The sequence below is a fragment of the Lotus japonicus genome, chromosome 1, assembly GCF_012489685.1.
Source record: "Lotus japonicus ecotype B-129 chromosome 1, LjGifu_v1.2".
Classification (NCBI taxonomy): Eukaryota; Viridiplantae; Streptophyta; class Magnoliopsida; order Fabales; family Fabaceae; genus Lotus; species Lotus japonicus.
In genome coordinates this window covers 72,933,961-72,950,206 of record NC_080041.1, presented here as the reverse complement: position 1 = coordinate 72,950,206, position 16,246 = coordinate 72,933,961, and the positions used below count along the sequence as shown (strand labels likewise).

Below are 16,246 nucleotides of genomic sequence, written 5' to 3'. Positions count from 1 at the left end.
CTTCCTTCTTAGAATGAAGGCAATCCACTAATCAGGTAAGAGTTACAACTGCACTTGAAACCTACAAGTGACTAACAATTACACTGACTTAGCTCACACTAAGATTCACTCTCTTAGTCTTCTCTAGGATCCGATCAACCTTGATCTCCTAAAGGAACTAAACAAACTGTTTATCAAAGAATTGTTTACAAGAGATTTGCTTCTAAAAAGCTAATAGTAAACTCAATGAATTTCAGATGAAAGAAAGCTTAGAAGAATTTGATTATGTCTTGCGCGTATGTGAATGCTTCTAACAGCTTCTTTCAGTCTTCAGCCTCTTTATATACTCCAAGGATTAGGGTTGAGCGTTGCATGGAAAATGCTACCGTTGGAGGGCAGTTCTGGAAAATCCAGCTTCTGCTATGTCTGAGACTGTTAGGTAGGTCGTCAGGAAGGTACAGTTGCTTTTGTACTTGGATAGCAACTTGACCTTTAAACCTAGGAGACTTCTGATCAGGGGAATGCTTCATATTGGAACTTGTGAAGCCGGTTGATCAGAGTCAGAGGGAAAGCCCAGATCCTCTGACCATTGTTTCTTCTGATTCTGAACTCAGAGGGAAGAACATGGTCTTCAGAGTATCTTGCTTCTGGACAACAGAATTTCACTAATCAGCTTCTGGATCTTCAGAGTCTTCTACACCATCAGAATATCTGAGCCTTCAGTGTTTCTTGGTTATCAGACTTTCTGGATCTTCAGAACTTCTAGTGACTGAGTCCACATCAGAGTTTGTATAACTTCAGAACTTCTGAAGCTTTTCCACTGTTCATACTGAACATGGTGAATGCGAAAGCGTTGCTTGGGTCGCTCTTTATACATAGTGCTTCTGATTTGTGTGAGATTGAGTTGAGGTCAGAGCCTGTAAATAGCACACTCCGAAAAACACGTTAGAGTACCACAATTGTTCATATCAAAAGGTTAACTTGTAATCATCAAAACATAGAGTTGTACTACTAGATCAAAACTTGATCTTACACTAGAGTGTCCGAAAAAGGATATATCCGCTCCTAGAGCACTGTTTAAGAGAATATTAGAATTGAATGAAGAATAATAACCTCTAGGTATTTTACCCATGACCAGTGTTTCGATACAAAACCCTGGATTATACGTTTGTTAGGTTTTGCTTCCCGGAAGTCCGTGGGACTTTAATTAAGACCCTCATTTCTTTCGACGTTTGCGATCTTTTTCCAGAAGGAAATAGAAGGAAAAATGGCGTTGGGTCCCAAGCTGTCATAATGTGAGATCTTTTTCCAGAAGGATCTTTTTTCTTCATCCGATGTCAACTGTAAAAAGTAGCTTTTTCGGCGTAAATCGATCCATATTGCGTTTGAATCCTTTTCTTCATTTAAATGACCTCTGAAATGAGTTTCGGCATTCTGTCACCGAATACTCAATTTTTATCAGCAGATGAAAGTACCAAAACGACCGGATCCACAAAATCTTTCTTTTCCCAAAAGGAGAGAAACTTAAAAATCTCACCATTTTCCACCACTAACCAGCCCACGGCCGTGAGTGAGAGAGCAAGGGAGATTCCAGCGCCGATTCTTCGTTCCTTGCCCGATCGTCGTGATTTCAGTTGTTGTGGATCGACACCGAGGTAACCTTCATCATCCTTACCTCTGTTCCTACTTTCTGTTGGGTTTTCCATGTCTTTGTGTGCTCAAAGTTTGGAGCAAAATGTCAAAATGTTTGATAGATTTGATTTTTCTTTTCAAATACCTTCCCTACTAACCCAGCATGCTATAATCGTTGTCGGTATGTTCCTATTTTCACCGAGTCGCCGTAGATCTGAGTTTTAGGCCCCGAAACCCATTTTTACTCCGATTTCGCTTTTGATTCAAAAAGTCTTGATCTTTCCTAGTGCCTTTGAGATTAGTTGTTGCGATAGGCCTTGTTTATCGTTATTCAAAATTTGTTTCGAAAAATATCAACTTTGAGTTTTTGGGCATTAAATCTTGACCAAAAAGCCCCTATTCTAGTTTTAGCTCCCGTAACTGTTCTGAGTGTTTCCCTGCCCTAGATATCACGTAATAATACCTAGGAATTTAAATAGATCGAAGAAAAAGTTCGGAAAACCCTGATTTGGATAGTGGCCGAGACTTGTAGGTGTTAGGACTGGGAGAAAAATAATTTTTGGGCAAGTATGGCCTGATGTTTATTTTAGACCTTTCAGTTGTCGAAATTTTGGCTTTGGTTTCGTGTCATTCCAAGTTCTGTAGCTCGAGTTATGCGCGTTTTAGCGAACAAAGGTCCTGCTGTCCATTCGTGCCTAAATATCAAACTCTGAAGCTTCGAAAGCTTCTTTTCGGGTTTTGATTAATGTTAATAGTTTATATTGTTTCTTAGTGACTAAGCAATAATACTTTTCTTAAGGCTTGGAACGAGTTAAACTGAGGAACGAGGTTTTGGAGCAAGCTGTGGGATTTCACGGCAGAGGAGAACTCCAGAGAACTGGTGAGTTCGGGAACTTGATTTTCGATCGGATTGCGATGTCGATCTTGGATGGAGAAATAAAAGGTAAGGGTAACTCAGTTTAGAGTGTCTTTGAGTCTTGCATGCTTTAATCGCTCTGCTTGCGTTTGAAATGAAGGTGTTTAGTTTGATTGAAATATTGGTCTGCTTGCAATGTTGTATGCTTGCTTATGTTGACTGTTTCTGAGGCTTGTGTCAAATGTTTTCTGAGGCTTCGGCCATTGTTAAACAATAGAGACGTACGTCTCCGTTTTCTGGGGCTTCGGCCATTGGTTATTGTTGATACTCTGACTGTTGTTATGTTGAAATATTGAATTGAGTTAGTATGCATTTGGGTTGACTTATACTTGTTGAAATTATGAATAACATGTAGTTACTCTGACTTGACTATTGTATTGGAAGTTGTTGATAGAATTTGGCATGTAGGGATGAAACTCAAGTGGCAGTGTAGTGGTTTCATTCCACACGACTGTCTCGCCTTACAAGGGCGTTATCAAGTGGCGATCAGGTGGTTGTGTCCACCCAATTTTCCCGTCTTGTGTGACGTATAAGCGGCAATGTGGTGGTTGTGTCCACACGGTTGTCCCGCCTTGTGTCGCGTTATAAGTGGCGGTTAGGAGGTTGTGTCCATCTGATTGCCCCGTCTTGTGTGACGTATAAGCAGCAATGTGGTGGTTGTGTCCACATGATTGTCCCGCCTTGTATGGCGCAATAAGTGGCATTGTCCCGTCTTGCGAGACGATATTTATCGATTCATATTGGTAGCAGCATATAGTTACATTATAGGGCACTAACATCTGATTCTGTTGATACTTGATTTAATTCTATGTTGTTGATTCTGTTGATATGTGATTTAATTCTATGTTGATTGATTCTGTTTATATATGATTTAATTCTATGTTGCTGATTTTGTTGATACGTGATTTAATTCTATGTTAATTGATTCTGTTTATATATGATTGAATTCTATGTTGATTGATTCTGTTTATATATGATTTAATTCTATATTGCTGATTTTGCTATATCGATATTGGATTATATTGTTAGCTTATTTATTTGAATGTTTTGAATTACCCAAGTGGCAATGTGGTGGTTGTGTCCACACGATTGTCCCGCCTTGTGTGGCGCAATAAGTGGCAGTCAGGAGGTTGTGTCTATCTGATTGTCCCGTCTTGTGTGACGTATAAGCGGCAATGTGGTGGTTGTGTCCACCTGATTGTCCCACCTTGTGTGGCGATAAGTGGCGATGAGGAGGTGTTGTCCTATCATTGTCCCGTCTTACGAGACGTTATTGATTGACTCATATTGTTGGTTTTGTTGATATCTGATTTGATATTATTTTGTTGAGGTTGCTGATATCTAATTTGATGTTATATGGCTGAAGTTATTGTTATCTGATTTAAATCTAGGTTGTTAAGTTGTGGATATCTGAGTTAATATATGTTGTTAAGTTGTTGATACCTGATTTAATTCCACGTGATTGGTTTTGTCGATATATGATTTAAATAGTATGCTTTTCTCTTTTATATGTGGTAATTGTATGGAGTTAACCTTTTCATCTTGCTACTTGTTGTTTGGGCGCTTAACGCTATTAGGCGATGGAGAATCTCCGTTGCAGTTTAACCTTTGTGCGAGTTGGAGATGAGGACTTGAAGAACTGTGGAAGACTCGAAGAGTAGAGTCGGGTGTTGTAACACCCCGATTTCGGTGGCATCACTTTAATGACCAAAAAGAAATTTAAAGCGGAAAAACGTGAATATTTTTTTTTCGATCGATATTTGTTTTAAGTAAATAAAAGACTTGTCGAAAATAAAGACTTATCGACGAAAGATAAACATGACTAATATACAGATATATATACAATCCCCACAGTAAGTAACATGCTACGTCACGAGTGACCTCTAGTGACGGAAAAGTAGTGCCTGACGGCAAATATGTACAGACAAAATATAAGGTCAATATTCGGAATACAGTCCTCTAAAAGAAAGTAGGTCAGCCCAAAACAGCCCGAAGACCTCCTAGTCCGACCAACTTCCTGTGACTCCCGTAAAGAGAACCACACAAAAAGCTAAAGGTCGGGGACCTACCCTGCCCCAAAATGAGAAAACTGAAGATCAGAGCCACGACGCTACTCCTACCCTAATCCTGTCTAGAAGAGTACACCACAGCACTCCAAGCTACGCATCGCCAAGATCATCGTCTGAATCTGAATCCAAGACGACAATGTCTACGACTGCATCGGTCCTCACGGCGGGTCCTACGGGTACTATACCCGATCCCAAATCAATAGTAGCCGCGACGGTGGGTGAGCTAGACTCAGATGAAGTCCCTCCTACAGGTAACTCCTCCGAAGGGTCCTCCTCGTCCTCAGGCGACGGTGGTGGTGGTACTACGAATCCAGGGCCACAATGCACGCCCGGTGGTAGGTTGAAGCTGACTGTGTGGCGTCTCAAGACTCCTTGTGTCAAGTTTCCCATTCGGTCAACGTGGTCCTCCATTATTCGCCCCGAATAAATAGCTCGGTGACCGGCGGGGTCGACCACCCATGAGCCCGGGGTGTCCGTATCCAACAACTCGTACCTAGTCTCCCCCGAAGGGACAACCATCTCGAACCAGTCGGCCATCGACATCTGACAATAAAGGGCATACAGAGCCCCCCATACACAGGTAGCACGCGCAAGGGTCAACTCAAAGAATTACATAATAGTACATCCAATAGGTAAAGTTTAAGCAATAGCTACTTAGGCTTAAATATGAATGACAGCATTATAAATTGTATATCCTGTCAAATAAAATAAACAACATTTGTAGACAATCAACATATCTCAAACAATGATAACAAGTAACAAATACACTCAGCAACTAAATCAACATGAATGGTGCATGAAATGCAAATGCTAAGGAACAAGATGCAATCCGGAGGGATGGGCACCAACGAGTCAGCCCTAACACCAGCCACGGTGGGACCATTTCCGCTCGGGCGTCTCTTATACCAAACAAAATGTAGTCAGATCAGCAGTGAACCCGTAGGTCTGCCATTTACGTCTGCTACCAAGAATCACCGCAGTGTTCTTATGTGGAAATCCGGGTCTTATGACCATTTTGGAATCCACCGAGGTCCGGCATCCCACCGTGTATTAACCTCAAAATGAGTGCATGAATGCAACGTGATTAGCCAAACAACGTCTCCGACCTCACTCGTCATGTCGTCACGTGTTCTAGCTAACTTATTGTCTCTAAAAAGAATACCCTAAGGTAAATGTCGATTCTGCGACAAAAGACAATTAATTATCAAAAGTAACTCATGATGATTTCTCGAATCATCCGACTCATCTCCATCCGATGGTCAAAAACTGCTCAGCAAGCAAAAAGTACCAATGTACTTGGAAACTACCCGTTTCCGGCTTATACTCAAGATAGCCCAACAACAAAACTGCTCATCGAGCAAAAGAGCATCAACGTACTCAAAAACTTATTAATTTCCCGGCTTATCCTTTAGATAGCCAAACAACAAAACCGCTCATCGAGCAAAGAGTATCAATATACTCGGAAACTCATTAGTTTCCTCAAAACTTGGACTCGGCGACACTTCTCATTTTCCAAAACTAATATTCAAGTCCTAATCTCTTATTTGAGATTGTGATCATTATTTAAAGGTTCAGAGGTTGTTTTATGTCTTATGAATTTTCCTTGTAAAAACAGTTTCCATTTAGTTTTATCTCTAACCTTATGAGTTTAAAAGATCCCGTAATCCCAAGTAATTCCCAGAGAAGGTCTCGATCCATCAAAACAATAACAAGGCCCGAAACTCTGTTCGTCCTGTCAAACTTTCTCAAAATCTCACAATAAGTTCTGGCATAATTGCCTCTCTGACATACAAGAGATATATGTCTGATTTCATAATCAAAGTGTAACACCCCAACTTTTGGGGGTCACAATTAGTAACCTATTAAATAAAATGAAATGATTTTACAAAAGGTTTTACAAATAAGGGTATATTTTTTTTTTTTCATTTGTTTTCTAAAACATTTCCAAAACTTGATATGCATATACTTGCCCAAACCCATACATCCGGCCTTAACAAGGCAAGCACTCGTGAGTGACGACGGATGTTCAATACATGTAATATACAATAACGTAATGCCTTAACAGACAACAAGGTTCATAATGCGATAACACCATAAGTCCAATATACTTCCTACAATCCCCGCACTGGAGAGTTGCAGAAGAGCAATGCATCGGAACCTACCCAAAGCCAAAGTAAGTTATACAACCATCCCTATATGCTTTAACCAATAACAGTAAGCTTCTCTACCCAAGGCTCTAGCCTTACATCTAACTATTACTCCTACCAGTCTTTGGTTAATCTACTCACTCCAAGAAGTCTTCCCGTAAATCAATCCAATCACCTCCTGGCAGCGATCAACAGCTACTCACAGCAACACCTGTTAGGACCTGGCAGTTTGCCGACCGCCCATACACAAACAAAGCAAACAAGGCAAGAAAGGGTCAACTTCCTAGAGTAATGTAATATAAGTCCTAGCTTGATTTAGCATAGTTAAGTAGCGTGTGAATAATAATTAGACACAACATAAGTCAATCTCTATCCTTTGAACGTCAAGTCATCAATCCATCACCCGTCATCTACGCATAGATGTATCTTCATTCCCTTTCCATGGCAGCATCACGTCTTACTAATGGAAAAGCACGACTCAGCGGTCAATCATCTAGCACGATGAGCTCTATACTCTCTAATCAACAAACAGATAACAAGATCAAGGACTAGCCCCTTAATCAATCCAAGTAATAGGAGTTAAGGTCTAACCTCTTAAACAAATAACAATTAGTATGACTAAGGTCAATCCTCTAAATCAACTAACACATAATAGGATTAAGGTCCAGCCACTTTAATCCAAGGACAAATAATATGATTAAGGTCCAACCACTTTAATCAAATAGCAAAAATAGGATTAAGGTCCAGCCACTTGAATCCACAAGCAAATAATAGGATTAAGGTCCATCCTCTTTAATCCATAAGCAAATAATAGGATTAAGGTCCATCCTCTTTAATCCAATATCGAATATTATGATTAAGGTCATACCACTTAATCAAAGAGTAATTAATAGGATTAAGGTCCAGCCACTCTAATCCAGAGGTAAATAATATGATTAATGGCAAACCTCTTAATCAGAGAATAATTAATTGGATTAAGGACAAGCCCCTTAATCAAGTCATGCAAGTATGCAAGAGCTAGCAAACCACGATTCGTCCTCACCCGGATACGTGTCTAGCTATGGTTCATGTCTCTATCGTTTTTCCCTAAGGTAAACGTCGGTCCTTTGACCAATCACTTCACACAAGGAGTAGCACCTTCACTTAATGGCGGTTCTACTCATAACGGCTCCCCTTCATGATGTTCACAACTTGAATCATTATCTTTCCTCGAACCTCGAATCTTCGACCCTTCCCATTTTCGAACTCATTTCATATCCTAAGTTTTCCTCAAAATGGGTTATCTTTATTATTCAAAGTGTTCTATTTTGAGTTAATTCATTATGGAATTTATTCTCAAATCAAGTCTTATGCATTCATTTGTTTCAAAATATAACAAGTCAAAAGATCAATATCATCCCCAAGTTCTCTTTCCTGAGAAAGCCTCGATCCATCACGTCAGTAGTAGCTCGAACCTTCCGTCGGGTCCTACTTGCTAATTCTTATAACACTCCGCATTTACAATCGATATAATCATAAGGTTTTGGCATAACTTCGTGTTTATGCAATTACCTAATTAAAGAAATAGCAAATGTCCATCCATTAAAAGAAATAAGACAGCATCACAATTAACAGCCGATTCTTTGACACCTAAGCATAATAGCTAATAACTAGGAGAGTTGCCCTTACCTCGAGTTGTTCCAGTCTCGCGGTGTAGGTCTCCCTCACAAGCTTGTTCAGTCAATCCCAAAGTTTCCACAATTGAACCTTTGAGCACACAAAGCAATGATGAATCAACACAAGTCGATACTGTCGAAACAATCCTAACTAATGTTCGACAAAGCTCAAGAAGCTTCAGAGTACCACATTTAGGCACGAATGGAAGGGCTTCCCCCGAATGGATGAGTTTTGACTCGATTCAAGTTTTGTACAAAAACACTTTATTCGCTAAAACGTGCATAACTCGAGCTACAGAACTCGGAATGACACGAAACCGGAGCCAAATTTTCCACAATTGAAAAAGCTACGCAATGGCTCAGGTCATAGAGACCCAAAAATTATTTTTGGACACGGTACCCAAGCAAATAGGTTTCGGCCACTATGGAAAATAGGGTTTTCGAACTTTTTCTTCGATCTAAATCAATTCCTAGGCATTCTTAGGCGATATCTAAGCCAGGGAAACTCTCAGAAAAATTATCGGGTCGAAAACTGTCGCAGGGGTATTTTGGTCAATATTTTTAGCTCGGAAAATCAAAAATTCGAATTTTGAAAAACTAATCGGATGGAAATGTCACTAACGACGTTTATAACAACTAATCCTACTGACACTAAGCTAAGTCGTGAGTTCTAAACCGAAAGGATGAAACTTTGCCCCAAAAATGGGTATTTGAGATAAAAATTGATTCCGACGGAATTTCAGCGACAGAATGAAAAATGTAATCCGACAGAACTACTCTTGGGCACGTAGGGAAGATGTTTAGACAGAGAAATCAAGCTATTTGGACAATTTTACAAAAAGCTCCAAACTTTGAGCTCAGAAAAACATAGAAAAAGTCGACAGATCTGACGATCAGAAGTGAGGGATAGTAACTATACCTCGATGTCTTCGATTAGCAACGAACGGCGGAACGATCGGGCAAGAAACGGCGAAAATCTTCTTCTCCTCTCCTCCTCCTCAAGCTCTCGGCCTCTCTCTCTCTCAAAGGTGGGGAATTTTTTTGTTTTTGTCTTTTTTTTTTCATTTTCCACCTATTTATAGGATTTGGAAAATGCGGAAAAATGATTATTTCGCGATTCAGATTTTTCCTACTGATTCCAACGTATTTTAGACACGATATTCTTCCCGCTGAGTCTTCTAATTCTTCAAAGAAATATCAGTATGATTTTTGGTTTTCGAGGCTTGTGTTTAATGCTTACCGGCATTAAAAATGCACTTTATGCACTTTATGATATTGACCTCGGATGCAGAAACTTCCTTCTGAAGAAAGATTGGAAACATCAAGAGAAATGGGTACATGCGTGTGGAATCTTCGTTTGAAGCTCCGAATAGAAAAAGTCTTCATCGTCCGTAGATTTTAGGGTTTCTAAACTATCAGGGATTCCGTTTCGGCAAACTTCCGAGAATTGGAATTTGACGTTCGTACATTCCAGGGTTTCGTATCGAAACGCTTGTTTATAAATGAATAAGAGAAGTTCTAACATTTCTCTGAAGATTTTTGGAATTAGTTTCCGTCATGTCCTAAAGTGTAAATTAGCTATTTACTAGTGTCTTTGACCTAGGCTTAGGCGAATATTAGTCGTGCTATAACTCTTATCGGTTTTGATACAATCCTTGAACTTTTCCTGAACCTTCTCCTTCATAAACCTATTTCATCCAATAAACTCTCGTTCAGGTTTCCCTTCACGATACATCGAACTTATTCGTTAATAAGGAATTTCACTAATTTATTCTAAGCTTAAAATCTTGGGTCTCACACAAAGTAACACAATCCAATAGTCATGGCACATATATCAACACATCATAGGAAAATCAATTAGCACATAACATGTGAATCAATATCAACACATCCTAGATTAACCATTTAGCACATAGCATGTGAATCAATCTCAATCAATTCAAGCAATAAATGATTATCAATTGTCAGTCGTAGCCTCAGAAAACATTTTTCCCAGTCAAACACAATCAAGTGCATAAACAATAAATCAAGTCGAATTCGTCGACACCTAAATCATTATCTAGTATTCAGTAAGAAGCCCTCACCTGTAGGTTCTCCAGGGTGTTCTTCAAAGCTTCCTTCACAATGTTCCTCCTCAACTCCACAATGTTCCTCAAACGAACCTTAGAGAAATTTCACAGAAATCAATCACAATGAGTCAGAAACTCAGCAAATAATAAGTACTAGGGTTACACGAAGCATTATAAACCTCGAAGTACGATAATGTAACGCGTTAAGACAAGTTTTCGAAAAACGAAATTTTCTCCCTCCCCTAGGGTAGCTCTCGGCCACACATCATAAATGTGTGTGTCGATTTTTCTTCGATCAAACTTGGTTCCTAGGTTATGATTAGTGGTAACTAAGACGGGTCTAAGCTCAGAAAAATTTTCGGATCGAAAACTGTCGCATGGGTATTTTGGTCCATATTTTCAGCTCAGAATTTCAAAATTGGAATTTCGAAAAACAAATTGGATGGGGACGTCAACAACGACATTTATGACGACTAATCCTACTAGCGCTAAGCCAAGTCGTGGATTTTCAGCTTAAAGGATGAGACTTTGTCCCAAAATGGGTTTTTCCTACAGAAATGAATTCCGGCAGCATTTCGGCGACATTCGGCAAAATGTAATCCGCTAGAAGTACTCTTGGGTACGTAGGGAATATGTTTAGACACTAAAATCAAGCTATTTGGACAGTTTTACAAAAAGCTCAAAACTTTGAGCACAGAAAGACATAGAGAAAAGCGACGGAATTGACGATCAGAAGTGAGGGATAGTAACTATACCTCGAAGTCTTCGATTTGCAACGAACAGTGAAGCAGTCGGGCAAGAAACGGCGAAAAATCAATTCCTCCTCCTCTCCTTGTGTTGCTCGCGGGTTTGGGAAGAAAATGGGGATGGGTTTTCAAATTTTTTCATTTTCTTGCTATTTATAGGTTTTGGGAAATGCGGAAAAATGAAAATTTCGCGATTCCGATTTTTCCTACGTATTCCTCGTAGAATTCTAAGATAGGTTCTGGCGACAGAATTCCAGAACTCAAAACATGTTTCTTGGAATTAAATCAAACGATTCAAAATCGGTGTAAATCGATTTTACCCAAAAAGTTACTTTTTGCAGTTGATGTCGGAAGAGAAAACTTCCTTCTGAAGAAAGATTGGAAATGTCAAGAGAAATGGGTGTAAGCGTGTGGAATCTTCATTTGAAGCTCCGAATAGAAAAAGTCTTCATCGTCGGTTGATTTTAGGGTTCTTGAACTATCAGTGATTTGGTTTCGGCAAACTTCCGGGTATTGGAATTTGACGTTCGTACATTCTAGGGTTTCGTATCGAAACGCTTGTTTATAGACGATCAAGAGAAGTTCTAACATTTCTCTGAAGAGTTTTGGAATTTATTCCTATAGTGTTCCAAGGGTTACATTAATCTTTTCCTAAGGTTCTTGTCCTATGCGTAAACGAATAATACTTGCGTCATAAGTTTCGTCGATTCGAATCTTGTCCTTAACCTTCCCGTGAAATATCTTCTCCATACATTTATTTCATCTAATAAACGTTTATCCAGTTTTCTTACTTCACGTTACATCGAACTTATACGTGAATAAGAAATTTCACTAATTATTCTAAGCTTAAAAACCTGGGTCTCACAGGTGTAGGGCTAGAGCCTTGGGATAGAGAGCTTACCATTAATGGTTTAACCTTGCATGCATATTGATCTTAGGAACTTATAATTGAGGTTTCGGGTAGGTTCCAGTGCTTTGCTTTCCTGCGGTTCCCGATGTGGAGATCGTAGGGAGTATGTCAGATTAATGACGTCATTGCATAATAGATTCTTTGCTGAATCTGTTTCTATTTGTTAGGTTTTGTAGGTTGTGTTCTTTCGTTGTTACCTTCGGGTACTTGCCTTGTTCAAGGCTAGATGTAATTTAATTACAGTTGGGTTTAGGCATGACATGTTCTAGAAACACTTTGAAGAGAAAAAATATACTCGTGTTTATGAATCTCTTTGGAAAACATTGCATATTTATTTTAGTAGATTATTAACGGTGACCCCTGAAAGTCGGGGAGTTACAGATTCCTTGCTCTCTAGCTATCTGCAAACCCAATTTCAGAGCCCTAGCCTCTGCCAGGAGCACGCTACCTCCTGCAAGATAACTGTGAAAACCGCATACCCAATGACCTTGGTGGTTGCGAATCAGGCCTCCAGAACCCATGAATTTTCCTGCGGGATTATAGCTGCTAAAAGCTCCTGCCGGTGGAGGTTGCCACCTCCGAGCCATCCAATTTCCGTCCTCTTGTTCAGCATCTCCACTCAAGACCTTCTTAATTTCATCATGTTCATAGCATAATCGACGCCACGCCACATCCACCGTCCATGGACCCTCCTAAAAAATCATGTTGTTACGCCACTTCCATATCCCCCATAAACAAGCCAGAAAACGGCTTCCATTCCTCCCCTGAACTTGGCTCCTCACCCACGCATCACACCCATTCTGCAAGAAACCTGGCCATGAAAGAGCACTCGCGCGCATCCATAGTTCCCTTGAATAAAGGTAATCTCTCAAGCAGTGGATAGCATCCTCCTCTGGAGCAGAACATCGAGTGCAGCTAGGAGACGCTGCGATGTTACATCTGAAGCGGTACAAGTTAGTTTGAATGGAATTGTGCACCACCAGACAGATGAATATTCGGATCCTCTCTGGAATCTTTAAACGCAAAAGCCAACGCCAATCCTCAAGGGTAACATCTTGCTGCAACCTGTTTGCGAGCCATGTATACCCATCTTTGACGGTGTAGCACCCACTATCGCTGCTTTCCCACACCCAAAGGTCTTGATGGTTGGGAACCAGTTGGGGTTTCATGCGCTGCAACTGAGAAGCAACATCATGTGGTAACACTGTATACAATACCTCTAAATTCCAACCATTAGACATAATAATATCTCGGAGCTTCACGTTCACATCAAGAATATCAACATATGATACCGCCACTCTTCCTGCACCGCTCCAATTGTCATACCACAATAAAATAAAAATAAAAACAAAAATACAATTTTTTTTAAAAAAATATAACCGATGCATGCACATATTAACCATTAAGAAATTCTTTCCATTTGTAACCAAAAAATAACCATTAAGAAATTACATTAAATCATGTTGAATAAACTATTATAAATACTTCTATAAATAGTTTACATTATAATCTTATTAATATGGTATTAAAAATAATTTTATATAAATATCTTATATATCTGAAGCTTGGGAATAGTTCATGCGCGTTGGTCGAAACCGCCAGCCGAGGAACGCCGTACCAAGTGGAAAGTGGCAACGGGCGACCTGCTATGGGGATCACAAGGGGACAAAGATTGGCGGTCACATTTTGAAGACACACTTTGCTCTCACGCTTCGAGCTCGGTGTCTTGTGGACTTGTGGACTGGACGAGCCCCTACAAGGGCTACGCCCAGGGGGTTGCCTGCCGGGTGGCGGGTACCTAGCCTATGGTTTGGGCTTCAGCCAGCGAGGCCCAACCAGCCCATTAGGGGAAGTTACACTATAAATAGGTAGCAGTTATGACTTGTAGATGACTTTTTCTCATTTGATCAATACACTCATATGAAATTCAGTTATTCTCTCTACACTCTAGGGATTACCCTTCCCTTTAATGTTCGATTCAAGAACATATTTCTATACTTTTTTACTTTCATTACCATTTTTGAATTTTGTTTGCTTGCTGAAGCAATGGTGAAAAGGTCTTGTTGCAGGAAATGTGATCAAGGAGATGTTTTGATGAGACCTAGTTGCAGGCCTTGCACCGCAACAAGTTCTTTTGCAAATGGACATTTTGTCGGTTTGAGAATTTTTCTTGAGTTTAGGATTCTTTCTAGGTTGAGTATGATTGATGATGGGGAAATGAATTTTGTGATTTTGTGTTAATTTTTTTTAATTTATGGGAAGAAGAACAAGAAGAAGATGATGATGAACATGAAGAGGAAGAACAAAGGAGATGATTAAAAAAGTTTTTTTGTTATGTTTTATTTTAATTAATTTTTTTAAATGATATTGAAATGTTTAAATTTAAATGAAAAAAGAAAAAAAATTACACCTGGACCTCATTAATTGACGTGGCAAGGCCACATCAGCTGCCGGAGCTCCGGCGTTGACCCAACCGGCCGGAAGGACTAAAGCCAACTATTTGTTCAAAAACTGAGGACCAATCCCCACCTTTACTCCGGCGAGGGACTAAAGCCATATTTATGGCAAAGGTTGGGGACCAAAAACTTGATTAAGCCTTTTTTTTAGATAAATTAATGAATTACATTTAAATTTAGCACAAGGGGTGCGAAGCCCCAATACAAAGAAGAAAGAAGAGAAAATAAACTAAAATCCAAAGGATCTATAAATTTCAAGCCAACCCAAAGCTTAAGCCTAAAACAGACTTAAAAACTACCCCACAAAACCAAATGCCCACCACCGTTCATCACAATATCACCCAATACCCATCAAATACCAGACAGCCAACAATCCCCAAAAAAACAAGTTTACAATAGAGCTGATCTTCCCACAGCGAATTAAAGAAAAAAGAATGAAGTAATTGCCAAATCCCACCGCCTACTACCTCGACTAACGTAACATCACAGGGAAGAAAGACATGCCCACGTGTTGGAAGAGAAAGTATCAAAGAAGGCAGGTAAAAGTTGCTACGGGAAAAAAAAAAAAAAAAACTGGTAAGCCACACCTAGCCTTAGAGTGGGACCCGACCCGATTTCTTGGGTGAAAACCCGAGTTAAATGGGTTCGGGTTCGGGTTCGGGTTTTACCCGATCACTGTAACTGTTTTCGGGTTCGGGTTTGGGTTTGGCCAAACCCGCACCCGAACCCGACCCGAACCCGGCTCAGTATAAGTGAAATTCCAGATATATCCTTAGGTATATATATGTTATTAGAATAGAATTAGGTTTGAGGTTCCAGAATCCTCTTCAAGTCCACGCCGTTCTCCAGTTCTCCTCTTCCAAATTCCAATCCTGCTCCTCCACGCGAATCCTTCTTCCGTCCTGCTCCTCCACGCGAATCCTTCTTCCAATCCTGCTCCTCCACGCCGTTCTCCTCTTCAAGCGGGACAGGTAACAGTTCTCTTGTTTTGTTTATTCTGTTTTCGAATTTCTCTTCCCTTTTTTCGTGATTTTGGGGGTTGGTTTGGTGGTGTGTTCTTGATGATTTTGGGGGTTGGTTTTTGTGTGGTTGTGTGCTGTATCTGTATCTCATTGGCTTAGGTGGGATTTGGTTTTGCTCATTGTACTGTACTACTGTGATTGTTGCTAATTGATTGCAATTAGTAGTGTTATCAATTTGATTTTTCTGTTAGGTTTTTATTTGCTATCAAGGGTTTGGATTTTGTTTTGATATTGTCATTTGTTTAATCTTGATCAGCAATTATACATGCCATGAACACCATATACTTCTTCTAAGCATATCTGTTTGATAAAAAACCAGCATTCTTATCTGCAATATGTCTTGGTTTGTTTCCACTCATTGCAGCATGTATGTTAAGTAAAAAACCAGCATTCTTAGATTACATTTTTATTATCAAACATTCTATCTTTCTTAATTCTAATGTTCGGCACCCGAAAAGAATCCTAATATGACACTGCTGCTACACAAGTGATATTTAATTTAGATAAGTTTAATTGAGATAAGTTTAATTGAGATAAGTTTAATTTTTGTTTGTTTATCAAACATTATTGTTTACTTTTTCTGATTTTGTTATTGATGTTATAGGGAAAATGGATCAAGTGAACACAATTCCGGAAGGAACTTCT

The 16,246-nt window shown here is 39.6% G+C and overlaps 1 protein-coding gene across 1 annotated transcript; it reads right to left on the bottom strand.

Moving 5' to 3' along the window:
• Positions 1–12,470: 12,470 nt before the first annotated feature.
• Positions 12,471–13,364, bottom strand: LOC130745238 (uncharacterized). The gene is made up of 2 exons (XM_057597412.1): positions 12,906–13,364; positions 12,471–12,815 (listed from the first exon to the last, which is right to left on the bottom strand). The coding sequence occupies exons 1-2, from the start codon at positions 13,362–13,364 to the stop codon at positions 12,471–12,473; spliced, it is 804 nt and encodes a 267-aa protein (XP_057453395.1).
• Positions 13,365–16,246: the final 2,882 nt, after the last annotated feature.